The sequence below is a fragment of the Rana temporaria genome, chromosome 3 (genome assembly GCF_905171775.1).
Source record: "Rana temporaria chromosome 3, aRanTem1.1, whole genome shotgun sequence".
In the NCBI taxonomy this organism is placed as follows: domain Eukaryota; kingdom Metazoa; phylum Chordata; class Amphibia; order Anura; family Ranidae; genus Rana; species Rana temporaria.
Genome location: NC_053491.1, coordinates 229,887,098 through 229,912,382, shown reverse-complemented (window position 1 = coordinate 229,912,382; position 25,285 = coordinate 229,887,098). Strand labels below are relative to the sequence as shown.

The window sequence follows — 25,285 nt, the reverse complement described above, 5'->3', positions numbered from 1 at the left end:
TTCTCTCATTCAGCAGAGCGGCCAGCACAGCTATGCGTGTCTGTGTGAAATCAGCTGTGCGCTGCTCGGGAGGGGAGGGGAGTGGTCGGGGCTGGATCGGCACTACATCAGCACTGAAGGGGGGGAAAAGCAGTGACCGCAGTTGGACTTGGCGGCCCCTGCCTGCGATCCGGGGACGATCTCCCTATCCTAACCTGGGGGGGATTTTACTATACCTGTCCCCCCCGCATTATTTCCTGGGGGGGATGGGTCCCCCCCATCCCCCCCGGTTCCTACGCCCATGGCCCTAACCTCTTCACCATTGCAGTAATGGGTGAGGATCATATGCTGTACCATACCTGGAAATACTAGGAATTTCTGGGAGCTCCAAAGGATGAACACAGTGATGGGAATGCAAAGCAGGAGTATTAGATTTTCCTGCCTTATTGCATACAGATTAAAACTCTTAAGGTTTGACCTCATATTATATGGTTTTGGTAAATCTGAAGACAAAAATCAGCAGAAAATCTAATAGTGTGTATGGGGTCTGAAGTAAAATTTTGTCCGATGAACGATCTTCCGATTTTCTGATCGTTAGTATGCTGCTTTTGACAGCCGATTACGAATTTTTGTCAGACAAAAACTGGATGTGAAGGCTTGAAAATTTTTGTCTGATGTGACCACAACGTCCAATTTTCTTTTCATTAGTATGGTTTTCTGACAAAAAAAAATAAAAAATCTGAAGAGCAAGACTAGGCATGCTCAGAAATGAAAGAATACATACAAAACAATTCAACACATTACGTCACTTCTGGCATTGAATTCTGTCGTCGGAAAATTTTCTGATGGTAAGTACCCTCTTCACTTTTGAATTGAGACTAGCATCCAACAAAAAACTGATGAAAATGTGTCCAATAATCTGACCATGTGTACAAGGTTTTAAAGTATAACTAAAGGCAAACGTTACTAAACCGATTGGGGAGATTCATCCCCTGTGGTTGTCCTGTTTGCCATTATCACCAAGTGTGAAAGTAAAAGAAAATCCCATATTTTGGGTTGTCACTAAAACAGAAGTAGAGGGGAAATATTCAAATAGGGTCTCTACTTCTGTTGACTTTGGTAACAACTGGGGATTTCCTGATTTTGGAGGGATTTCTCTCTTACTTATTGCTTTGACTATGGGACAAGACATGAAGGGAAAGCTCCACAAAGGGAGATAAATGGCATAAAAAAAAGAAAACCTTTACTACTACTACTTTAACTGCTTTTCGTGTTAGTATTAGCCAATGGGCGTATGCTGTCATCAGGATGTCAACCACAAGCATTGGCAGCTGTTGTATCTCACGCTTGTTTGCGCAATTCTTTTTCTACCTAGTAAAAATCATGATTTTGTTTTCAAGTGAAAAGTGTTTGTAATCTATGGTTTATATGTTTTATTTAACGATATAATTAAGAGGTAATTGATAATAAAAAATGTTAATATACTGACAATCCTCATGCTGCAGGTGTGATATAGCATACCAGATGCTTCAAATTCTCTAGGATGAAAGCTAAGCTGTTTTCTTGAGTATAAAGTGAATTTGGGGCAAAGGCTGAAATGTACTGAACACTGGCTTGCCAGAAGTGCCCAAGATAAAGATATTCAAGGATCCTTGGAGGTTAATAACTGTAACACGAAAACAGTAAGATGTTTTTAAGATAATGCCTTGGTCAGGTCATACTACCAAAGTCATTTGCTGTAGGTTAATGAAATTGCTAAGCTAGGTCATTGAGAGAACCAAGGCTATAGCTGTGTTTGTCTGAAATTGGAGGAAATGCTGACTTCCCAACAAGCTAATATTGCTTAAAATCTCTTACGAATGACGTGTAAATGAATCAGCCATTATATGCAGGACCCACCAAGACTAGAGACCTGGGACCAGAAAAGCTTTTCCTTTGGTTGCTTATACTGTCCTGTTTGCAATGTACAAGTTAGCTATAGCATTGAACGGCTCAATTTTTCAGATCTGGCAATAAACATATATGGAGCTGTATAGTTATGACTTGGCTCAGGATGAGCAGACAGATCTACTTTATGTGTTTGATTAGCAAAACAGCAAGCAAAAAATATTGCCAATAAGGATTGCTAAGCCTCATTTATTTTAAACACAGCCCTACAAAAAGAAGCTGGTCACAAAGTAGCGAGGAATGTTTAAGAGGCTATCCTGGCCCCCCTTGGCAGATTTCCTGTGATACAAAATGAATATATTATAAACACATAATGAATCAGATGACAAACACATATAGCAACCAGTGTGAATACAAAACACCAAGAATATATAAAATACAATTTATGATTTTTGCAACTTTTTTATTTTAACGTTGCATCGATTAGTGCTTTGTTTTCTTGAATTTTAAAAGTATTGTGACAAGATAAATGTACAACTAGAACATTTTCTGCTCTTTCTTTTTTAGCTAGTAATTTTATCAGAAAATAACTGCCAGTATGATGCCTGGAATAGTTTGCTAAAATAAAATGAAAGCGAGATAATCGTAGAATGAACTGGTTGCATTTAATTTGCTCTAAGAGCACTTCCCTCCCACTCAAATGCTATTGGCTGCCTTGAAGGTGACCCACTTGTCTCCATGGACTGCAGTGTTTTCGTTAGGCTTTTCATTTTTTGTTATTTTCTGTTAACCAATCTAGCAGGACATGAGCCTAGTGATTGAAGGGCATAGAGGGCTGTGAAATCAGTGAAAAAATAGTTTTACTAAGAGTGGAACATGTGACACATCTCTGGAATCTTAGGCCTCGTACACACAATAGGTTAACCAGAGGACAATGGTCTGATGGACCGTTTTCATCGGTCAAAATGGATCGTGTGTGGGCCCCATAGGTTATTTATCCATTGGTTAAAAAAAGCCAACTTGCTTTAAATTTTACCGATGGATTCCTAACCGATAGGTCAAAACCGATCGTTAGTAGGCACAACCATCGGTTAAAAATCCACGCATGCTCAGAATCAAGTCGACGCATTGAACTTCGTTTTTTTTCAGCACATCGTCGTGTTTTACGTCACCGCATTCTGACGCGATCGTTTTTTAACCAATGGTGTGTAAGCGCGACGGACCATCAGTCAGCTTCATCGGTTAACCTATGACAAAGGTCCTTCAGACCGTTCTCATCGGATGGACTGATCGTGTGTACAAGGCTTAATAGTGCCTTCTCCAAGAGAAAAGTAAAAAAAAAAGAATGGAGATGCAGCCACCATATTTAAAGATTGATAAGCTACCATGTATTACATTTTTGTTTTTGTGTCTAATACTGCTTAAAAGGGAAGTGCATTCTAAAACTAAAATCCCTGTATGTACAGACATGCACATTCTAACACTATCCTATCTAGCCCTTTAAAGAAAAAAATAATATACATACCTTTTCTGAAGCCGATCTGACTCGATCTCCAGCAGCGGAAGCTCTGCAGAGGACACAGCCGACAACGGCTGTGAAATTAATTGGAAGTGATGTCACCCATAGACTTAGACTAGAACTAAATGATGGTGTGCTTCCCTATGCACTAAAGGGCCACTTAACTAAAACTTAACCTTTTTTGTAAATCCTAAAAATTATGTAAATGACTATATCATGTATACCTATAGGATGGGGTCAATGCCAATATATATAAAAGCAACCTAGACTTACTATGGGGCTTCCGTTGTCAGACATGTCTTCTGCACTCGCCTCCACAGAGAAGCTGCGGCTGACAGCTTAGCGTGGGATCGGGTTGGATTGCCTGCAGAAAGGGTATGTACAGTGCCTTGCAAAAGTATTCACCCCCCTTGGCTTTTTACCTATTTTGTTACATTACAGTCTTTAGTTCAATGTTTTTTTAATCTGAATTACATGTGATGGATCAGAACACAATAGTCTAAGTTGGTGAAGTAAAATTAGAAAAATATATACATAAAACTATTTTTCAGAAATAAAAAGCTGATAATTGGCATGTGCGTATGTATTCACCACCTTTGTTATAAAGCCCATAAACAGCTCTGGTGCAACCAATTACCTTCAGAAGTCACATGATTAATGAAATGGTGTCCACCCTTTTGAAAGGCCCCAGAGGCTGCAACACCTAAGCAAGAGGCACCACTGGCCTAACACTGCAATGAAGACCAAGGAACTCTCCAAACAAGTAAGGGACAATGTTGTTGAGAAGTACAAGTCAGGCCCCGTACACACGACCAAACATGTATGCTGAAACTGGTCCGCGGGCCAGTTTCAGCATACATGTTCGGTCGTGTGTAGGCGCGAGCGGGCCGAATTCCAGCAAACATTTGCCTTTTCCCAGCAGACAAATATTCCTGGACGTGTTTTAAAACCGTCCGCTGGAATCCTGCCCGCTCGGACATGTACGGTCGTCAGTACAGACCTACCGTACATGTCCGAGCGCCCCGACGTCCCTCGCATGCGTCGAATGACTTTGACGCATGCGTGGAAGCCTTTAAATGCCAGGCCCGCCCACGTCGCCGCGTCATTGTCGCGGCGACGACGCAGACACGCCCCGCGTAGTGTTTACGCGCGGATTTCTGTACGATGGTTAGTACAACCATCGTACAGAAGCCCTCTGGCAGGCATGTACGGTGAAAACGGTCCGACGGACCGCTTTCATCGTACATGTTTGCTCGTGTGTACCGGGCCTCAGAGTTAGGTTATAAAAAAAAAATATCCAAATCTTTGATGATCCCTAGGAGCACCATTAAATCTATCATAACCAAATGGAAAGAACATGGCACAACAGCAAACCTGCCAAGAGACTGCCGCACACGAAAACAAAAGGCAAAAGAGGGCATTAATCAGAGAGGCAGCACAGAGACCTAAGGTAGCCCTGGAGGAGCTGCAGAGTTCCACAGCAGAAACTGGAGTATCTGTATATAGGACAACAATAAGCCGTACGCTCCATAGAGTTGGGCTTTATGGCAAAGTGCCCAGAAGAAAGCCATTACTTTTAGCAAAAAAACAAATTGGCACATTTTGAGTTTGTGAAAAGGCATGTGGGAGACTCCCAAAATGTATGGAGGAAGGTGCTCTGGTCTGATGAGACAAAAATTTAACTTTTTGGCCATCAAAGAAAATGCTATGTCTAGCACAAACCCAACACATCACTCAAAGAACACCATCCCCACAGTAAAACATGGTGGTGGCAGCATCATGCTGTGGGGATATTTTTCAGCAGTCGGGACTGGGAAACTGGTCAGGGTTGAGGGAAAGATGTATGGTGCTAAATACAAGGATATTCTTGAGCAAAACCTGTACCACTCTGTGTGTGATTTACAGAGAATGGTCAGAAAAAGAGAACATATCCAGTGAGCAGCAGTTGTGTGGACAAAAATGCCTTGTTGATGTCAGAGGTCAGAGGAGAATGGGCAGACTGGTTAGTGATGATAGAAAGGTAACAGTAACTCAAATAACCACTCATTACAACCAAGGTATGCAGAATACCATCTCTGAATGCACAACTATGATCGAACCTACTACAGTAGCAGAAGACCACACCGGGTGCCACTCCTGTCAGCTAAGAACAGAAAACTGAGGCTACAATTCGCACAGGCTCACCAAAATTGAATAATAGAAGATTGGAAAAACGTTGCCTCGTCTGATGAGTCTCGATTTCAGCTGCAACATTTAGATGGTAGGGTCAGAATTTGGTGCAATGAAAGCATGAATCCATCCTGCCCATTATCAACGGTTCAGGCTGGTAGTAGTGGTATAATGGTGTGAGGGATATTTTCTTGGTACACTTTGGATGCCTTAGTACCAATTGAGTATCATTTAAATTAGGGTTGTCCAGATACCGATACCAGTATTGGTATCGGGACCGATACCGAGTATTTGCGGGAGTACTCGTACTCGTGCAAATACCCCCGATACCTAAATAGAATACTTTCCCCCCCCTTTCCCCCCCCGCCGCTGCCGCCGCATCGCGCCGCCGCATCGAGGGACATGGCTAGAGGGACATTGCTGCATATGTGAGGGACATGGCTAGAGGGACATTGCTGCATATGTGAGGGACATGGCTGCATATGTGAGGGACATGGCTAGAGGGACATGGCTGCATATGTGAGGGACATGGCTAGAGGGACATTGCTGCATATGTGAGGGACATGGCTAGAGGGACATTGCTGCATATGTGAGGGACATGGCTAGAGGGACATGGCTAGAGGGACATGGCTGCATATGTGAGGGACATGGCTAGAGGGACATGGCTGCATATGTGAGGGACATGGCTGCATATGTGAAGGACATGGCTAGAGGGACATGGCTGCATATGTGGGGGACATGGCTGCATATGGGGGGGACATGGCTGCATTTGGGGACACATTTAAAAAAAGTATCGGTATTCGGTATCGGCGACTACTTGAAAAAAAGTATCGGTACTTGTACTCGGTCCTAAAAAAGTGGTATCGGGACAACCCTAATTTAAATGCCACGGCCTACATGAGTATTGTTGCTGACCATGTCCATCCCTTTATGACAACAGTGTACCCATCTTCGGATGGCTACTTACGGCAGGATAATGCACCATGTCACAAAGCTCAAATCATCTCAAACTGGTTTCTTGAATGAGATCACTGTACTCCAATGGCCTCCACAGTCACCAGATCTCAATCCAATAGAGCACCTTTGGAATGTGGTGGAACGGCAGATCCACATCACGTTATACAGTAAGTTAGACAGTAAGCAAACATTTAATCACTTACCATATCAGAATCATCACTTTTTCTTCATGCCAGTGAATATTTTGAAAAAAAATCTTTTAAATTATAATGTGGACTCCAGCATTATGTTGGAAGGATTACATTTAAGGATCTAAAGGGAACTTGAAGAATAAATAAAGTACATGAACGACTTCACATTGCAAATGTCTGATTATCAGTTCCCAACTTTATGGGATTTGAGTTTGCTCTGCTTCTTCTGCCCCTAACTTTCAGTATTGACCCATCACAATGGTGAGCAGTCTCATTGGCCAATGAAGCTAGGGGGTGGGGACATTCTCTCCACACAGGAAGGTAAATCAATTTGAGCATACCAGAGCACCCATAGTTTATTATATATAGTGGTGAGTTAGACAAAAGACCTCAAGTGCAGGTACCTGTACCTGCCTGCTATGTACTGTATTTACAGTAATGGATTGGGTACTTTTAGGCCCCTTGCACACTTGAGTTATCTAAATGCTCTGCCTTCAAGGATGAATGCCTGGAACATAAAAGACCTGCATTCTGGGGGTTTGTCCTTGAACGTATAAGGCCCTAAAGGTACAGCATTCAGCCGCTTCCAGTGGTAGCCTGTCATAGACTTTGACTGGCTGCAGGTGGCAAAGTTGGACGTCGCACCTGGTTCTCCTGGGGGCACTAAAATGTGGGGAGGGATGCATGGCAGTTAAATAGTCCAGTGTGCAAGGGGTCTTATATCAACTTCAAGTTTGCTTTAAACAGGCTAATTACTTTGATTGTAAATGGACAGTTGTAGATAAGAAAAGAATAGTTGTATTTGGGTTCAAAAGAAGTGCATGATTTAAATTGAAAAGAAAATGTGGACCATTAAAATTTTTAGTTTACAATTTTTTTTTTTAAACCTTTGTATGGGTTTTGCTTATGAATACCATTATATTTAGTGTGTATAAACAGTGGGCCAGATCCACATACATTTCGATCGGCACAGCGTATCAGAGATACACTACGTCGCCGTACCTTACCTGGCTTATATTCGAATCTTCAGCAAGTTTGCGCCGTAAGTTGCGGCGGCGTAGTGTATTTCTGGCGGCGGATTTCAAATTTGGCGGGTTTCATTTAAATGAAGCGCGTCCCCGCGCCGAATGAACCGCGCATGCGTCGTCCAGAAATTTCCCGCCCTGCTTTGCGCGAAATGACGTCGCAATGACGTCATTTTTTGAACTTAGACGTGAGTTACGTCCATCCCTATTCACGGACGACTTACGCAAAAAAAAAATCCAAATTTCGACGCAGGAACGACGGCCATACTTAACATGGCAAGTCTATCTATACGCCGCAAAATACCAGCTTTAACTATACGCCGGAAAAAGCCGACTACAGACGACATTAGAAAATGCGACGGCCACGCGTACGTTCGTGGATCGTCGTAATTCGCTAATTTGCATACCCGACGCGGAAAACTACGCGAACTCCACCCAGCGGGCGCCGAAGTATTGCATCTAAGATCTGAAGGCGTACGAAGCCGTACGCCTGTCGGATCTTACCCAAATGCCGTCGTATCTTGGTTTGAGGATTCAAACTAAAGATACGACGCAGGAAATTTGAAAGTACGCCGGCGTATCAGTAGATACGCCGGCGTACTTCGTCTGTGGATCTGGCCCAGTATATTTAATATTGTATAAGGCAACAGCTACATTTCTTACTCTTGAATGAATAGCATTTTCTACTCCCCGTTGGAAAGATTCCGTCTCTCTTTGTCTTGGTGACCATTGTCACCTGCACAAAATGTGATTGAAAGTCCAAGATTTTTTTGTAAAATGAGGTGAGGGTTAATCTTTGAATGAATGAATGAATGAAAAACTTATATAGCGCGGCACATGCGAACTAAATCGCCTCTGGGCGCTTGTTGTTCCTGTCTCTTGACATCAAAAGAGCAGAGTTTTAATCTGTGTTCTGAAGGTCAGGTGGTTTTCCTCCAACCGAATGCTGGTTGGTAAAGCGTTCCATAGTCTGGGACCTTGGAAAGCAAACCTTCTTTCTCCTTTGGACTTGTATCTGGCTTTGGGTACCTTGACCAGATTTTGGTCGGTGGAATTTAAGAACGCAATTGGAATTGTGGGGTTCTATCTTGTCGCAAAGATATTGCGGAGCCTTCCTATGGATGCACTTATGGGTCAGACAGAGTACTTTAAAAGCAATTCTGTCCTTTACTGGCAACCAGTGAAGGGTTCTCAACGAAGGTGAGATTGATTCCCATGTTTTTTTCCCAGTCACAAGTCTGGCGGCCGTATTCTGAACGACTTGCAGACGAGAGATTTGGTACTTTGGGAGTCCGAGATAAAGGGCATTTGCATAGTCCAGTCTGGAGTTCACAATTGTTCCTACCACGACTGCTACGTCTTCTTTGGGGATAAATGGAATAAGTCTGCGTAGTAGGCACAACAGATGGTGAGATCCGCTGACTACTGACCATATTTGTGCATCCATTGTCATGTAGGTGTCGAAGATGACCCCAAGACTTTTGACTTTGGAGCTAGGGGTGATGATTTGGCCCAGAATGGGCGGAGGTGTCCAGGTTGTTGCCAGTTGACTCTTACGACTGGCGTGAAACATGAGAAGTTCTGTTTTGGAACTGTTGAGTTTAAGATAACTCTTACTCATCCAGTTTTCTATCAAAGAGAGACATTTCTCTAAACCAGTGTTTCTCAATTCCAGTCCTCAGGCCCCCCCAACAGGTCAGGTTTTCAGGATTTCCATTATTTTGCACAGGTGATTTGATCAGTTTCACTGCCTTAGTAATCACCACAGCCTTTTCATCTGAGGGAAATCCTGAAAACCTGACCTGTTGGGGGGGCCCGAGGACTGGAATTGAGAAACACTGCTCTAAACTGAGATGATGATCCTTTTTGTTGCAGATGCGAAAATACAGTTGCATGCCGTCTGCATATGAGTGATAGAGTAGTTCTTGGCTACTGATGATTTCAAATAGAGGGCAAAGATAGATGTTGAAAAGCACCGGTGACAGGGGGGATCCTTGGGGGACTCCACACGATACCGTGCGTTTTTCAGACGTGAAAGGTCCCAGTTTCACTGTTTGTGATCGGTTTTCCAGAAAGGAGGAAAACCATGGTAAATCACCTTCTGCGACTCTGGCTACCTCAGCCAGCTGCGTCAGTAACAGTTCTTGGTCTACCGTGTCAAAGGCTGCGCTTAAGTCCAGCAGAACCAGGAGACAAGATTCTCCTTCGTCTGCGGCCTCATTAGCGTCGTCCCATATTTTGAGTAATGCTGTTTCCGTCCCGTGTCCGGGATGGAAACCTGATTGAAATGGATCAAGTAGATTATGGGTATCTAGATGCTGTTGCAGCTGTTGTACCACTACTTTCTCCATTATCTTGGAGAGAACGTTTAGGCCTGTTATGGGACCGCAGTGAGTTGGATCCCTGGGGTCCAGGGTAGGTTTTTTCAAGATGGGCTGGATTGTGCCCTCTTTCAGCAGGGAGGGCACTATGCCTTCCTTAAATTACTGGTTTATAAGCTGCGTGATAGGTGGTGCCAGGATGTCGGCACATTCCTTCAGCAGTTTAGTGGGGATGATATCATTGGGCGCTGTGCTGTTTCGCAAAGTACCGATGATATTTTTTGTGGCATCGATGGAGATGGGTTGCAGAGTGAACTCTGTTGATTGTAGAAAGTTTCTCTGGGTGTTATGTGGTTGATTGAGGGGGGGTTGAGGGGGGTATTGTTTTGCCGAATGCTTTTCCGGATTCTCTCAATTTTGTTGATGAAGAAATCCGATAATTCATTGCATGAATGGATTCATGGTCTGGGTGACCATCTTGAAGAGTTCGCGGGGGCGGTTTAGGGCGCTGTTGATAGCCATAGAAAAATGATGTTTCTTGGCTTTGAAGATTTCTTTATGGTATTTTCTTGTTATTGCCTTGTAGATGATGAGGTTTTCCTCTGAAGCGCTTCTTTTCCAGGCGGCTTCTGCCCTTCTGTGCTCTTGCTTCAGTAGCGACAGCTGGTTGTTGAACCAGCCGGACTTTTTTTTCTGGGTGCAGGCTTTGCGTTTCGGTGCTACTAAGTCGGCTGACTGTAATAGGGCTGCATTTATGGCATCCAGTGTATCCGAGGCTGTTTGATGTGGATGGATTGTTTTTATTTTATTTCCCAAGGTAGATTTGAAGAGTTCCGAATGGAGCTTCTTCTGAGATCTAGTCCAGTGTATTGTCACCGGCTTGGGTGTTTTTATCAATGGGGGAATTTTGGAAATTATGAATTTAATTGCATAGTGATCTGTCCATGGCAATGGTTCATTTTCCAAAACGCTTATTTTCAGATTTTGTCTGAAAATTAGGTCGAGTGTGTGACCTGAAGCATGTGTGGGCCCGCATATAAGTTGCTGTAGCCCTAATCCTTCCAGGTGATCAATACAGGCGTCGGCAACGGGATCCTGTGAGGAGTTGGCCCAGAGATTGAAGTCCCCGAGCAGCAAAAGGTGTTTGCTGTTAAGGGTATAAGTGGAGATAAACTCAGTCAATGATGGTAGAAGCTGTGATGATTTTGGCCCGGGTGGCCTATAGCAGAGAAGAATGTGGACAGTCTCCTGGGGGTTTGTTTGCAGTTGAAGAGTAAGGGTTTCCATGAATGGAAGAGGATTTTGAAGGACTGGCTTAGTGATTGCAAGGTGAATCTTGTGGATCACCGCCAGGCCTCCTCCTCTTTGCCCTATTCTGTTTTCCGTTATAATACGATAGTTTTCTGGCACCAGTTCTCCGAGAATGGTGTTGCAGTCGTCTGAGAGCCAGCTTTCTGTAATACAGAGGCAGTCTAAGTCGTATTGTAGTATGAAATCATGGATTTCTAATCTGTGTTTTACTGCCGATCTTGTGTTGATCAAAGCACATGATATGTGCTTAAACTGGGGTGAATGGCTGAAATTTTTGATAGTCGATCATCGATCGATACTCTCAAAAGTTGCTCTATTTTTAAGGCCTTTTTGGTGACGGCTGGTAAGAAATGTGGCGAATCGTCTCAGACCCCAAATAGTTCCTGCAGAGTATCGCCGATTAGCCATAGTCGCCAGTCACCGGGGGGGGGGGGGTGAAAGTGTTTAAATGGCGATGGAGGGAAGATTCACTGAATCCTCTCTCTCGGCTTGGTCCAGGGATAGGGATACTTGTTCTGTGACAACTGTATAAGAGAGGACTTCCCCTCCTTATAGAGAAATTTCCTCTCATTTCCTGCTGTGTCTGCAGGACAGATGGGAGATCATTCAAAAGGACACAGATAGTATATAAAAAAACTGACGGGGCTTTAAAAATGTCTTATTCTGTCTGCAACTTAAAAAAATGTCCTACTTGTGCAAAAAAAATAAAAAATCTCACCTGTCAGTCAAGAAATGTCCAACAGATGGTACAACACCTTTTAGTTAAACAGGTGTGAAATTGAATGTTGTAGTGAAATTGACGAGCCATGTTCCACCTGGCAGGCACTGTTAGCCAAACAGATTTTTTAATGTTTTTTGGACTTACTGTATATACTACTATACTTTCCTTCGCTGATCATAGCCAGTTTTTATTAAACTCTGTAGAAATTCTATATAATCTTAGGTCAGAAGAAATGGCATCTAGATCTGTTAATATATAAAAAAATTGTAGCAGCATTTCTGAGTTTCTATCATTTTTTTATTCCTCTTTGGTTCAAAAATGACATTGTTTCTGAGCAGGCTCATGCCTGGTACACACGATCAGAAAATCGGACAAAAAATACTGCCTTTTGAAGCGATCGTACGATAATCTGATCGTCAGTACAGAGCTTTCGAGAGCCAATCAGGACAGTTCATCCGATATTATCCGATCGGACAGACGTGAACATTTTTCTCGTACGATACCAGATCGTTCGATTTTCGTTTTATCAGTACAGTTGACGTCCGAAAATACAATACAAATACACTACAACACATGACATATCTTCTTGTTTTTTATTCTGTTGTATGAGAATTTTCGATACTTTAGTAATCTCTTCAGGTTTGATATACGACTAGCATGCAAAAAAAAAAAAAACGGACGATCTGTCGTCCAATTTTCAGATAGTGTGTACGGGGCATTAGACTTGTGTCCTAGCAGATGTTAGAAAGATTGGTGTGTCAGAGATTTTCTTTGGTCCCTTGAGAGCTTCTGAGGTCTACTGAGCCTTGTGCAGCCCTGTTTTAACAATCCAGTAAAATAAATCATCAGTCAGTCAATAACATGTTGCATTCACTGTCCTACTGTGCTTGGTAAAATTAGGTCAGGTACTTAAGTGCAGACTGCAGTAATTTATATGGCAGGGTAGCTACTTTTACTCAATCTAGCACTGTTTGACTGTGCATACGTTATTGAAGCCACATTCAGTCTTCTGGTGTCTGTATGACCAATTGACAACTGCTCTTGTTGCCCATAGCAACTTTACTGAACAGACAGGAATAAAAGGTGAATCTTGTTTAAACAGGCATAAGAATATTCCCTCTTTCAGACACTATAATTATTAAGGCTTACTCTCATACAATGCTAAATATAACATATATCAGCATACTATACAGGAAAGATAAGGGTATTCTAAATATTTTATCTGTTGGCGCAACTGTACAAGCTTCAGAATAGTTAATATTTTTGTGTCATAAATTTCTCTAAAATTTACTTTTGCCTATTTTGTTTTGTGGATTGCGCATTTCTCCGCATTCAATTTGCATAGCAGGAGAATGTGACTGGCTCTCTATGGAGCCGGTTCACATATCTCCTCAGCGGGTCCGGTGCGGTGTGCCGAAAAAACACGTGCCTTTTTTGGGGCTTTTCAGGTTCGATTACAGCCCAAATTCGGGCTGGAATCAGACCTGAACCGGTGAACCAGCACGCACCGGACCCCTGCTGTATGCCGCATGCAGCGGTGGTGTGAACCCGGCCTAATGATAAAGACTAAACTAATTTAGTTTTGTTTATTTCGTTTCAGAATTTAGTTTAGTTTCATTTTGTTTATAAATTTTCTTGAAAAGTGATCAACTGCTTCAAATTCTTTGTGAGGAATAGCTGGCTGTTAGGGAGCATGCCGGGAATCCAGCTGCCCCACTGAGAGCTGAAATTTAAACAAAAGAATGCCGTAATGGAAACATTTTGAGAAAAAACTGCATGGGCTCCCCCCCAATCCCGCCCTTGGGACGCAACGTTCGGTAGGGAAGTACGTGACGTCACCCGCTGCCATCTATCGGACCATGCTGTGTGCGTTTTTGTTTGCATTTGATTCCTAGCACTGGATATAGTGCTTTTTATGTAAGTGTATTTTCACTATTAAATGTTATATTGGTTATTGCGGAGAAACACTATGTTTTGTTTTTCTTACATCGGATTCCATGGCTGCTATCCATGTTGATATTACTTGAGATCTGCCATCCATGCTGATATTACCTGAGATGTATTCCTTTCCTGCTTGGATTATGCTGTTACATGCCTGGGATTGACCCTTATGGGAAAGCGATTTTTTATTATCAGTGAGGTGAGCGGCCATTGTTACTATTGGTGGAGGTCTCCTGCTAACCCACGCTATATCACCTGCATGCCTCATATTGTCAGTCACTTATAAGAGAATCACCTGGATGATCTTTATTTGGACTTTTCCTCTAGCGCTGCACTATCTACTTTACATTGACTCTTAAGGAATTTATAAATTGAATCCTAGTGCATAGCTGCTGATTCTGTTTTACCTGTATATTGCGCTGATTTTTTTACTATTTCATCCCCCCCAATCCATACCAGGCCCTTCAGGTCTGGCATGGATTTTAAGGGGAACCCCATGCCAAAAAAAAAGGTGTTCCCTGCCAAAATATAAACCAGACCCTTATCCGAACATGCAGCCCAACAGGCCAGGAAAGGGAGGGGGGACGAGAAAGCCCCCCCCCCCCCAGCTCCTGAACCATACCAAGCCACATGCCCTCAAATGGGGGGTGCTTTGGTGCAGGGGGGTGCTCTTGCCTCCCCACCCCAAAGCACCTTGTCCCCATGTTAATGGGGACAGGGGTCTCTTCCACACAACCCTGGGGGCTCCCAGATCCTGCTCCCCATGTGAATGAGAATTGGGTACTACTCATTTACGAAAATAGTGTAAAATGTGAGTAAAGACACAACACAAGTTTTTGACAAGTCCTTTATTTAGATTTATCATCAATCAGGACACCGGCCCCACCGCCGGTCCAGTGAAAAAAAAAAACGCATCTTTAATGCGTAGGTATGCGCACCCGTTTTCCATAAGATTCTCTACATTCTAAATTCTTTACATTATTCAAAGTAAGTAATACCTTGGAGTAGGCCCTCTGTGTTGCGTAGAGTTCTTCTTTACATTTATTTTCATGTTTATTTATTTATATTTATTAATATCTTTATCCTGTCCTTTCCTTTTTAAGGAACCCCCTTCCCCTCTTTACCCCCTTTTCTTTTTTCCTTTTTTCTTAAATTTTCCTCATATTCCTATTTTTACATTTTGATTGATTTTCTCATATATTTCTTTTATTCTTTTTTCTGTTTACCGAAGTTCCGTAGTGGTGCGCTTGCTCTCTAGGATTGCCCTCTTCTATAGTACTTAGTTAGTATGTGAATGGCTGTGTAACTAACCGCTGACGTCCACGTAAATAAGCAGTGTTTCCAATTGTTGGGTGAGCACCGGCGCTACTTAAAGACACGTAATGGACGTCTGCGCATGCTCTGAAGAAGCTTGATAACGAGTGAAACTCGTAAGCATTACGCCATCAAGCTGCTTGCTGTGAGGGCATTGACAGCCTATCCACCAGACAAGCCCTCCCCATATTACCTGACTCCTTCCCTGGACCCCTTTACATTACATAGCACTACACCTCTGGACCCTTTTACATTACACAGTACCCTGCACTTCTGGGCCACTTTACATTACACAGCACCCTGCACCTCTGGGCCTCTTTACATTACACAGCACCTTGCACCTCTGGACCCCTTTATATTACACAGCCCCCACAGTTTGTTACACAGACACCCCCTAACAGTTCTGGACCCCCTGCATGTTACACAGACCTCCTCCCTACAATACAGACCCCCTCCCTACAGTGCAGACCCCCTCCCTACACTACAGACCCCCTCCCTACAGTACAGACCCCCCTACATTACAGACCCCCTCTACAATACAGACCCCTTCTACAATACAGACCCCCTCTACAATACAGACCCCCCCTACATTACAGACCCCCTACAATACAGACCGCCCTACAATACAGAACCCCCCTACAATACAGAACCCCCCTACATTACAGACCCCCCTACAATACAGACCTCCCTACATTACAGACCCCCCTACAATACAGACCCCACTACAATACAGACCCCCCTACAATACAGAACCTCCCCTACATTACAGGGGATCGTTGCGGGTCCCGGCCCCCTGATGTGCCGATGGGTGTTACTCGAGTGCGGCTCTGACTCGCAGCTGAGAGTGCACTGGCGGAGACTTGACATACGGCCCGGCGGCCAGCGGGCCACCGTGGCCCACCGGGCATATGCCTGGTATGCCCTATGGCCAGTCCGGGCCTATTTGTGTGGATAGCTAGCATCAGAACTCTTCAAGTTGCCTGATCAGGGGTCTCATGCATGAACTCTTCAACATTGTTACTACCAGCTGGTTCATTTAATGAAGACCTAATCATCTTTATTCAATTCGTTGTCCTACGGGATTGTTGTGAGAGTACCATTCCTGCAGGAGTCTTGTCTGTCTTACTTTAATTATATATTTTTTTGTATTTTGTGGAAATGTAATAAATAACTTTCGTTTTTCAAATGCCGCAGTTCCTTTCTGTAAAGTGGGGGAGCCTCCAGGCCATTCTTGTTAACTCTGTCATGAGCCTGTGTATGAAAAGCTGGTTCTTCCAGGATCTCTACACCTACAATTCAAAGATCAGTTGGTCCCACTGGTGTGCCTAGCATCTCCTGAAAGAGGCCACATGAAGATGATGATCACTGTGGAACACGTACAAAGATGAAAGTTTCTGTTGCTATACTGGACATTTACACAAACAGGAGTGAGAAAGTCAGAAACAGAGGCTTGTATTCAAGGCCAGAGAAGCCCTCTAGAGATGAGAACACCTGAATCCTTCAGGCAGACTTTATAAAATTAATACCAGCCGCCATGCATTCTTTGGTAGGACTTTTCTTTTTTTAAACATTAGAAAGGTTGACAGGTGACGACAAATAACATCTCTCTTGGTAGATCTGCCATTTAGCATCAGCTGTGCTGTGTGGTCAACTGTGCAACAATATTGTAACGGTATCCTGTAGTTTGTACTCTTGGAAAATGTATCATTTCCTCTCATCTCTCTTCCTTTGCGCCTGTGCTCAGCCATGCAATCATAAAGTCCTGAAGTCAACCGTCATTTAAACTTTTTTTATATAACACACTGGAAAAATGAACTCAACTTTTGCATTACATTTCCTACCCATATTGGAGAAAATAAAAGTTTTGGTCAAAAGAAAAACAAAACATTATACATTTCTTAGAAAAGGTTGAACGTTTCTGCTGTCAGTGATAGTACTGCATTCTAGAAAATGGCTACCTAATTCTTCGATGTGGTGGCTGCATAATTTTTTTGTCCTTTATTTTTCACCTGGTGATCCAGCCAGTAAGTCTGGTATATTGCATACATGGCAAATTCGTTTAGCAGACCAAGCTGTCCAAGTAGCAGTTATTGTGATCGTAAAGTTTTTTTCTTTCAAATAACAAACATACTTACCTCCCCTGTGCAAGGGTTTTGCACAAACCTTCTCTTCTGGGGGCTTTCCCTGGGGGCACTCATGCGGATGCACTCCCGAGTTCTGCTGCTGCATCCATTGACACAGACAGCAGGACTTGGCCCTGCCCCCCCTCCCGTGTCACCAATGGCTCCAGCTGCTAGCAATCGATGTAATGAGGATCTGAGACAGCGGCTGGAGCTGCTGGGCTCGTTTTTGTTGATGGAAAGATCTGGTTCAGGTAAGTAAAAGGGGGGCTCTGGGGGGGGGGGCAGTTGTACCACAAAAGGTATTAAGGTGAAAAATCTTGAGACTTTACAACTTCTTTAACCGCTTGAGGACCGCCGCACGATGACGATATACGTCAACAAAATGGCAGCCGTGGGTTGCGAGCGCCGCGCCGATGGTTCCCCTCGCGACCTGGTCCTCTTCTCCGTGACCATCCCTGCGGGAACAGTGGACCCGATCACTGCCGGTGTTCCCCGATCGGGTCACAGAGAGGAAGAACGAGGAGAGGTTAGTGTAACCAAACCGATCCCCGTGCTTCCTAGTGAGCCTGTCACTGATCGTCTGTTCCCTGTCATAGGGAACGATGATCAGTGATGTCACACGCACAGCCATGCCCCCCCACAGTAAGAATCACTCCCTTAGGGCACACTTAACCCCTACATAGGGTTGCCAACTCATCCCTTTAAAACAGAACACATATTAATTACACAGGTTCTGTGGCTGATTAAGGAGGTAATTAAACTCACTTGGTGCCTTATTTGCATTAAATTAGCCTCAGAACCTGTGTAATTCATATGTGTTCTGTTTTAAAGGGATGAGGTGGCAACTCTACCCCTACAGCGCGCCCTCCTGGTTAACCCCTTCATTGCCAGTGTCATTTTTACAGTAACAGTGCATTTTTATAGCACTGTTCGCTGTAAAAATGACAATGGTCCCAAAATAGTGTCAAAAGTGTCCGATGTGTCCACCATCATGTCGCAGTCACGATAAAAATCGCTGATCGCCGCCATTACCAGGGGAAAAAAAATTATAAATAAAAATGAAATAAACTATCCCCTATTTGGTAGACGCTATAAATTATGCGCAAACCAATCAATAAACGCTTATTGCGATATTTTTTTTTACCAAAAATATGTAGAAGAATATGTATGTTAGCTGGAGTTCAGCTTCAAATTTTTTGTCAAGTTCATCTAAATCTGATAGTCTAATGGCTTGTATACACTATAAGAAAATCTGGCAAACGTTTTTGTCCAAGGAACGATCGTACAATTTTCTGACGACCTTCCGAACAAAGATTTCCGTAAAAAAAAAAAACTCCCAAATTTTTCTCGTACAGGAACAGAACAAATTATTTTTGTTTAACGTGTACAGTTTTTGTACAATTTTCGTTCGAGAAATATCAGATGCGAAAAAACTGCACAATAAATAACAAAAAAAAGCCTATGTTGTACGAGAATTTTGCTACATTATTTCTATCCTTGTTTCCGACTTGCTGTGAAACATAAAAGAAAGCCAGCCAATCGTTTGGCTGATTTTCTTCTAGTGTGTACCTGGCCTAACACTACCCTCTCCCCAAGCTGACAATGTTACTGTCCAAAGGTGTCTGCTTTACTACTTTATCCAGAATGCTGACGACCTAAGACAGGAAGTATGTTACTGGTAGGATCACCAGATGAAACAAAGGAAAAAGTGACTGTCAATTAGCAGCTGGCCGCACCTACGGCTGCCCACTGCTTTCCGGGTTGGCAGAACTGACTGAGCTGCTGAAATCCTTCTACTTTTTGCAGTTTCTGTGAAAGGGAGCATGTGAATCACAAATGGAGGAGGATTGACTGACTCAAGGAAGGTAAAAAAAAAAAATCTTAATTTGTGAAGCTTAAAAATGAAGACATGCCTATTTATACTGCCACACAAGAATCTTTAAAGTGGTGGTAAACCTTACACCTGAAATATGAACAAAGCATATCCCTCTATAGTGTATACCTGGCAGCAGAGTTAGGGCCCTTTCACACTGGTGCATTTTTGCCGCGTTTTCGCGGTAAAAATAGCGCTATTAAAACGCTCCCCATGCCCCTCTCCATTGAAATGAATTAAAAACGAGTTAAAAACGCAGTATAATCAGGGTGTTTTACCGCAATTTTAACGCTCCGTTTTTACCGCGTTTTTACACCGTTTTTTCAGTCATTTCAATGGAGGGGGCATGGGGAGCGTTTTATGGGCGTTTTAATAGCGATATTTTACCGCAAAAACGCGGCAAAAACGCAGGAAAAAACGCACCAGTGTGAAGGGGTCCTTATGGCAGAAAAATCCCTTGTAAACTCATGTAATGCGTTTAAGCACATCAAGCGCCTGGGCGTTAATTTATTTAATTGGCCAGAATAATATTTTATTCTGGGCCACTAAAATGAATTAATGTCCAGGTGGGAAACTTTGATTTCCCGATCAGCTGAAGTGACAACCACATCTTAGGAGGCTTTTTTTCGACAGACGATACCAATTGAAAGCTATGCAAAGAGCAGAGGTACACTGTAGATGTCAGATTGTGCCTTGCTGTAAACCGGCGACACAACAGCGAGGCACAATCTGAAAAAAAAAAACAGTGACCCTCCGCTGTCTGCATAGCATTGTGCTGGTAAAATGGCTCTGCGCTATGGTGACGTCACTCCAGCTGATGGGGAAATCAGCTGGCGTGCTGTTCCATTTTGCGCATTCGCGGGAACTTTTCGACGGTGGTCGCATATCTTCAGAACTCCGGTTCATACACCTCCGGGGCGGCTGTGGTCCTCACTGAAAAAGGGTCCTCTGTATCTTTAGCTCTGTTTCAGGTCTGAATTCAGGCAAAAATTCGGACCTGATTTGCACCTGAAACGGAAAACAGAGACGCACAGCACCGCATGCTAGTGTGAACCCAGCCTTATTTTGCTGCCGTACTCCTTCAGCACTCTAGTAGATTTCCAGAATAGAGATTCCTACATGATTATAGAATTGATTTAGGACATTTAGCAAGCATGGGGTTAAAAATCAGCTTGATCACATGCAGTAATTACATAAGGGTAAACATCCTGTGGGGTGAAAAATGTAACCTGCCCCCTATTGGTTCTGTGAGTGGTGTGTTTGTAGTTTTGTGTTATGTCTCTTAGTTCTGTGCATATTAATTCCTAGAATAACTGCAGTCTGAATGTTTTGTAGTGAACTATCTGTAACCTCCATACATTACTCAGCATTTACTGGACCTTTTCAGGAAGTTTGGCAAGATATTGCTTAGTTATTTCCTCTTTTGTTGCACGGTAGATTGTGCTTTTGTGCCACTATATGATTGATTCTTAGTAGAAATGCATATTGTGTTTGACATAGATTATGCTTTTAAAGGCCATGCTCACCATTTGAAAAAACAATAATCAATGTGACTATATTTGCAAAAAAATAAAATAAAATTATATATATATTGCAAATGAGCCTGCAAAGCATTGCAACTGTGATCTGTGGATTGTGGGTGCAATACACAAAGGGCCAGATTCAGGTACATTTGCGGTGGTCTAACGTATCCCATTTACGTTACACCGCCGCAAGTTTTAAGCGCAAGCGCTTGATTCACAAAGCATGTAAACTTGCGGCGGCGTACCGTAAATGCGTCCGGCGCAAGCCCGCCTAATTCAAATGGGGCGTGTATTATTGAAATTAGGCGCGTTCCCGCGCCGAACGTACTGCGCATGCTCCGTTTTGAAATTTCCCGCCATGCTTTGCGCGAAATGACGTAATCTTTTTGAACGGCGACGTGTGTTACGTCCATTCCTATTCACGGACGACTTGCGCAAAAAAAAAAAAAAAAAAAATAAAATTCGACGCCGGGAACGACGGCCATACTTTAACATGGGCAGTCTAAATATAAGCCATGAAATAGCAGTGTAACTTTACGCCGGGAAAAGCCGACTAGCGAAGACGTAAGAGAATGCGAGGAACGCGCGTAGCTTCGTGGATCGCCGTAAACAGCTAATTAGCATACCCGACGTGGAAAACTACGCAAACTCCACCCAGCGGGCGCCGAAGTATTACACCTACGATCCGAAAGCGTACGAAGCCGTACGCCTGTCGGATCGAAGCCTAAAGCCGTCGTATCTTGGTTTGAGAATTCAAACTAAAGATACGACGCAGCAAATTTGAAAATACGCCGGAGTATCAATGAATGAATGAATGAATGACTTGTATAGCGCAACGCATGCGAACTGAATCGCCTCTGGGCGCTTTTTCCAGCCAGTATCTGCTTGGCTGGTGCGGTCATTTTTACCCCGTAGGATCATGACACGCAGTCATACACACATATATACATATATACTGGGCCAATTTGGACGAGATCCAATTTACCTACCAGCATGTCTTTGGAGTGTGGGAGGAAACCGGAGTACCCGGAGGAAACCCACGCAGACACAGGGAGAACATGCAAACTCCAGGCAGATGGTGTCGTGGTTGGGATTCGAACCAGCGAACCTTTTTGCTGCTAGGCGAAAGTGCTACTCACTACACCACTGAGATACGCCAGCGTATTTCTACTGTGAATCTGGCCCAAACTTTTTTTTTTTTATTATTATTTAGCTCTATGATCGTACGTACCAAGGTGCAAAATTTCATTTACAAAGCTGGATGATGTGTCAGTGGACTGTGAATGTAGTAATCTCTGCATGTGTGCTCCATTGAAGTCTATGTACTGTGGTGGCATATGGGACTTGTAGTTTGTTCATTCACTCACAAATCTCAGATTTTTTTTTTTTAAGCACCCTGTGTTCGCGTGCAGAATCAAATGCATATGTAAATGGTGTTCGCACCAAACATGTAAGTAGGGATGAGCTCCGATGTGTTCGCACAGTCTGCGTGCAGAGCCCCCCAGGAAGTCGGGACAGGCGCTGTGCTAACCACAGGCAGGGAGACATTTCCCGATCTCTGCACCCGAGCATCTGGACAATGTCTCCTTGCCTGTGATTAGCGCAGCGCCGTGCCGACTTCCTGGGGGGCTCTGCACGTGGACTGTGCGAACACGCCGGAGCTCATCCCTACATGTCAGGTATTGCCGAGAACGTTAGAGCGAGAGCATTAATTCTAGTGCTGGACATTCTCTGTAACTCTAAAGCCTCATGCACACTGGACGTTTTTACAGCAGCTGTTTTAGGCCCCGTTCACACCTAGGTGTATATACGCCTGTAGTGTGAATGCCGCTGCTGCCCCGACACGCCAGAGGGATGCTTTAGCATTGCCCTCTATGGAGATGGTTCACATCTCCACGCCGAACGCCGGACGCCTGCCGCCTGAAAAAAGGTCCCGGACCTTTTTTTCAGGCGTCTTTCGGCGTTCGGCTAGGAGATGTGAACCATCTCCATAGAGGGGGTCACAGGCTGCATTCACAATCGTGGCGTTTTGTCGCCGCGAATCGCGGTACAAAACGCCACTATTTGCCTCCGCAATTCGCGGGACAAAACGCCGCGATTCAGTACGCTATAGTGTGAATGCAGCCTTAGGCAGTAGACATTTTTTTTTTCCTACAGTCAATAATCTCTCCATCATGTTATCCTATGTGTCCATGCACACATAGGCTGTTATCAGCAGTTTGGGGCAGTGGCATTTTTGAGCAGTAAAAAAACAAACAAACAAACAAAAAAAAAAATAGTGGGTTCTGAGAGATGTTTTTCAGCTGATTAAACACTGCTCAGCAGCGTTTTTGGACGTTTTTGATCCATTGAAAATAAATAATAAGCTAAAAACTGTTAATCGCTATTGCAAAAACATTTAAAAACTCAAAACTACTGACATTTTTATAACGTTATTTTAACGTCCAGTGTGTATGAGGCCTAAACAGGAAACCTGTACAACAAAAATAAATGTCTTCATGAGTTTAGGCCAATATGTATTCTACATATTTTTGGTAAAAAACCCTCCCTTACTCTATTCAAAATTGTCTTTCGTTACACTTTAGGCTGGGCACACGCTGGACATGGTTTGTAGCACAAGTTCACATATGCATGACTACAAACTTTTCATTTTTTTTCCTGTTGTATAGTGTGCTTTACAGTGTAGGCTGTTATTGTCATCTTGCGGTTTATGGTCTCAGTGTCTTTATAAAGATTTTTTAGTGCCATTCAACAATCTTTTCTGAAGGACAATGGGGCCCGCAATATGTGGTCATAATGCAAGAGACGTGCTTGTGTAAAGCATATAACTGAAAAGGTATTTTAAAGTTTTTTTCCCAAGAGAAGTGGAAATGTTTAGGCTGGTACCGCTGCCTTGTGTTCTTTAAGGCCCCAAACCAAAAATTGCATTAAATCACATGAATTTACTATATTTGTGTTTCTTCCTCCGATTTAAGTCGATGAGCTTAAAAAGAAAAAATGTTGTGGTGATCTTGATGCAACTGATTTGAAGCATGCACTATTTTCCTGTGATCAGTCAGCCAATTGTGTACCTAACATGGCACATGGGCTAGCTTTCATTGCCTTTCACATTCTAGTGAAGGCATTTGATTTCTTGTAGCTCTGCCCCACTGCATTCTCCTAGCCAGTGGTAACTGGTGCTCAAATTTTTTGGGGAGGCAATTTTTTGAGGGAAAAATAAATACATTTTTGTGAACTAAACGGTAAAGTTAGCCAAAATTTGTTTTTGTATAATGTGAAAGATGATGTTCCAGCGAGTAAATGGCTACCTAACATGTCATGCTTTGAAATTGCGTACCACGGTCACCAAGTTAGAGTTACAGAGGAGGTCTAGTGCTAGAATGTCAGAGCGAGAGCAATAAATCGCTTACATGTGTGATTTAAACACCGTTTACATATGCGGGCGTGACTTTTTTCTTTTTCCTTATTTATTGTATTTTTTTTTTTTTTTTTTTTTTTACTTTTACATCAATTTAAAAAAAAAAAAAATTTGATCAACTTTATTGCTGTCATAAGGAATGTAAACATCCCTTGTGACAGTAATAGATGGTGACAGGTACTCTTTATGGAGGGATCGTTTTTTTTTTTTTTTCCAGCTTCCTTCCAGTCTCACTCTAGCCGGCGGAAGTGCCGGATCGGGTCTCCCGGTGGGGCGGGAGGCCCGGGAAGAGCAGCGGGGGGGGGGGGGGGGGGAGCCATTATCAATCAAATGTGTTTACTCTTTTTAAATCATAATGGTAACAGAAACTAGTCAAATGACCCTGATCAAAATTTCACATACCTCAGTTCTTAATACCGTGTATTGCTCCCTTTAACATCAATGACAGCTTAAAGTCTTTTGTGGTATTTGTGGATGAGGCTCTTTATCTTAGATGATAAAGCTGCCCATTCTTCTTGGCAAAAAGCCTCCAGTTCCTGTAAATTATTGGTCTGTCTTGCATGAGCTGCACGTTTGAGATCTCCTCAGAGTGGCTCAAGGATATTGAGGTCAGAAAACTGAGATGGCCACTCCAGAACCTTTATTTTATTCTGCTGTAGCCAATGACAGGTCGACTTGGCCTTGTGTTTTGGATCATTGTCATGTTGGAATGTCCAAATACCGGTATGTCCCATGTGCAGCTTCCTGGCTGATGAATGCAAATGTTGCGCATCTTGAAACTGCCACACCACATGTTTTTCAGAGAGTCCTGTATTTCACCTGAAGTTATTTGGGGGGTTTTCTTTGCACCCCAGACAATTTTCCTGGCGGTTGTGGCTGAAATTTTAGTTGGTCTACCTGACCGTGGTTTTGGTTTTAACAGAACCCCTCATTTTCCACTTCTTGATTTAGCGTTTGAACACAGCCAAGGAATTGAGAATGCCAATCAGCAATCCTTCTTTTTTTTTTTTTTC

The 25,285-nt window shown here is 43.2% G+C and overlaps 1 protein-coding gene across 3 annotated transcripts in view; it reads left to right on the top strand.

The window, feature by feature from the left end:
• HK3 (hexokinase 3) overlaps positions 1–25,285 on the top strand; it is a 158,446-nt gene that overhangs the window by 79,434 nt on the left and 53,727 nt on the right. Inside the window, exon 1 of one of the 3 annotated variants that reach the window (XM_040344404.1) lies at positions 20,471–20,585. The exons of 1 other annotated variant lie outside the window; for it this stretch is intronic. In XM_040344404.1, coding sequence (XP_040200338.1) covers positions 20,486–20,585 — 100 coding nt within the window. In that variant the 5' untranslated portion in view covers positions 20,471–20,485. Of the gene's footprint in view, positions 1–20,470; positions 20,586–25,285 lie in introns of those variants that run through there. One more of the 3 variants, XM_040344405.1, reaches the window with a different exon arrangement.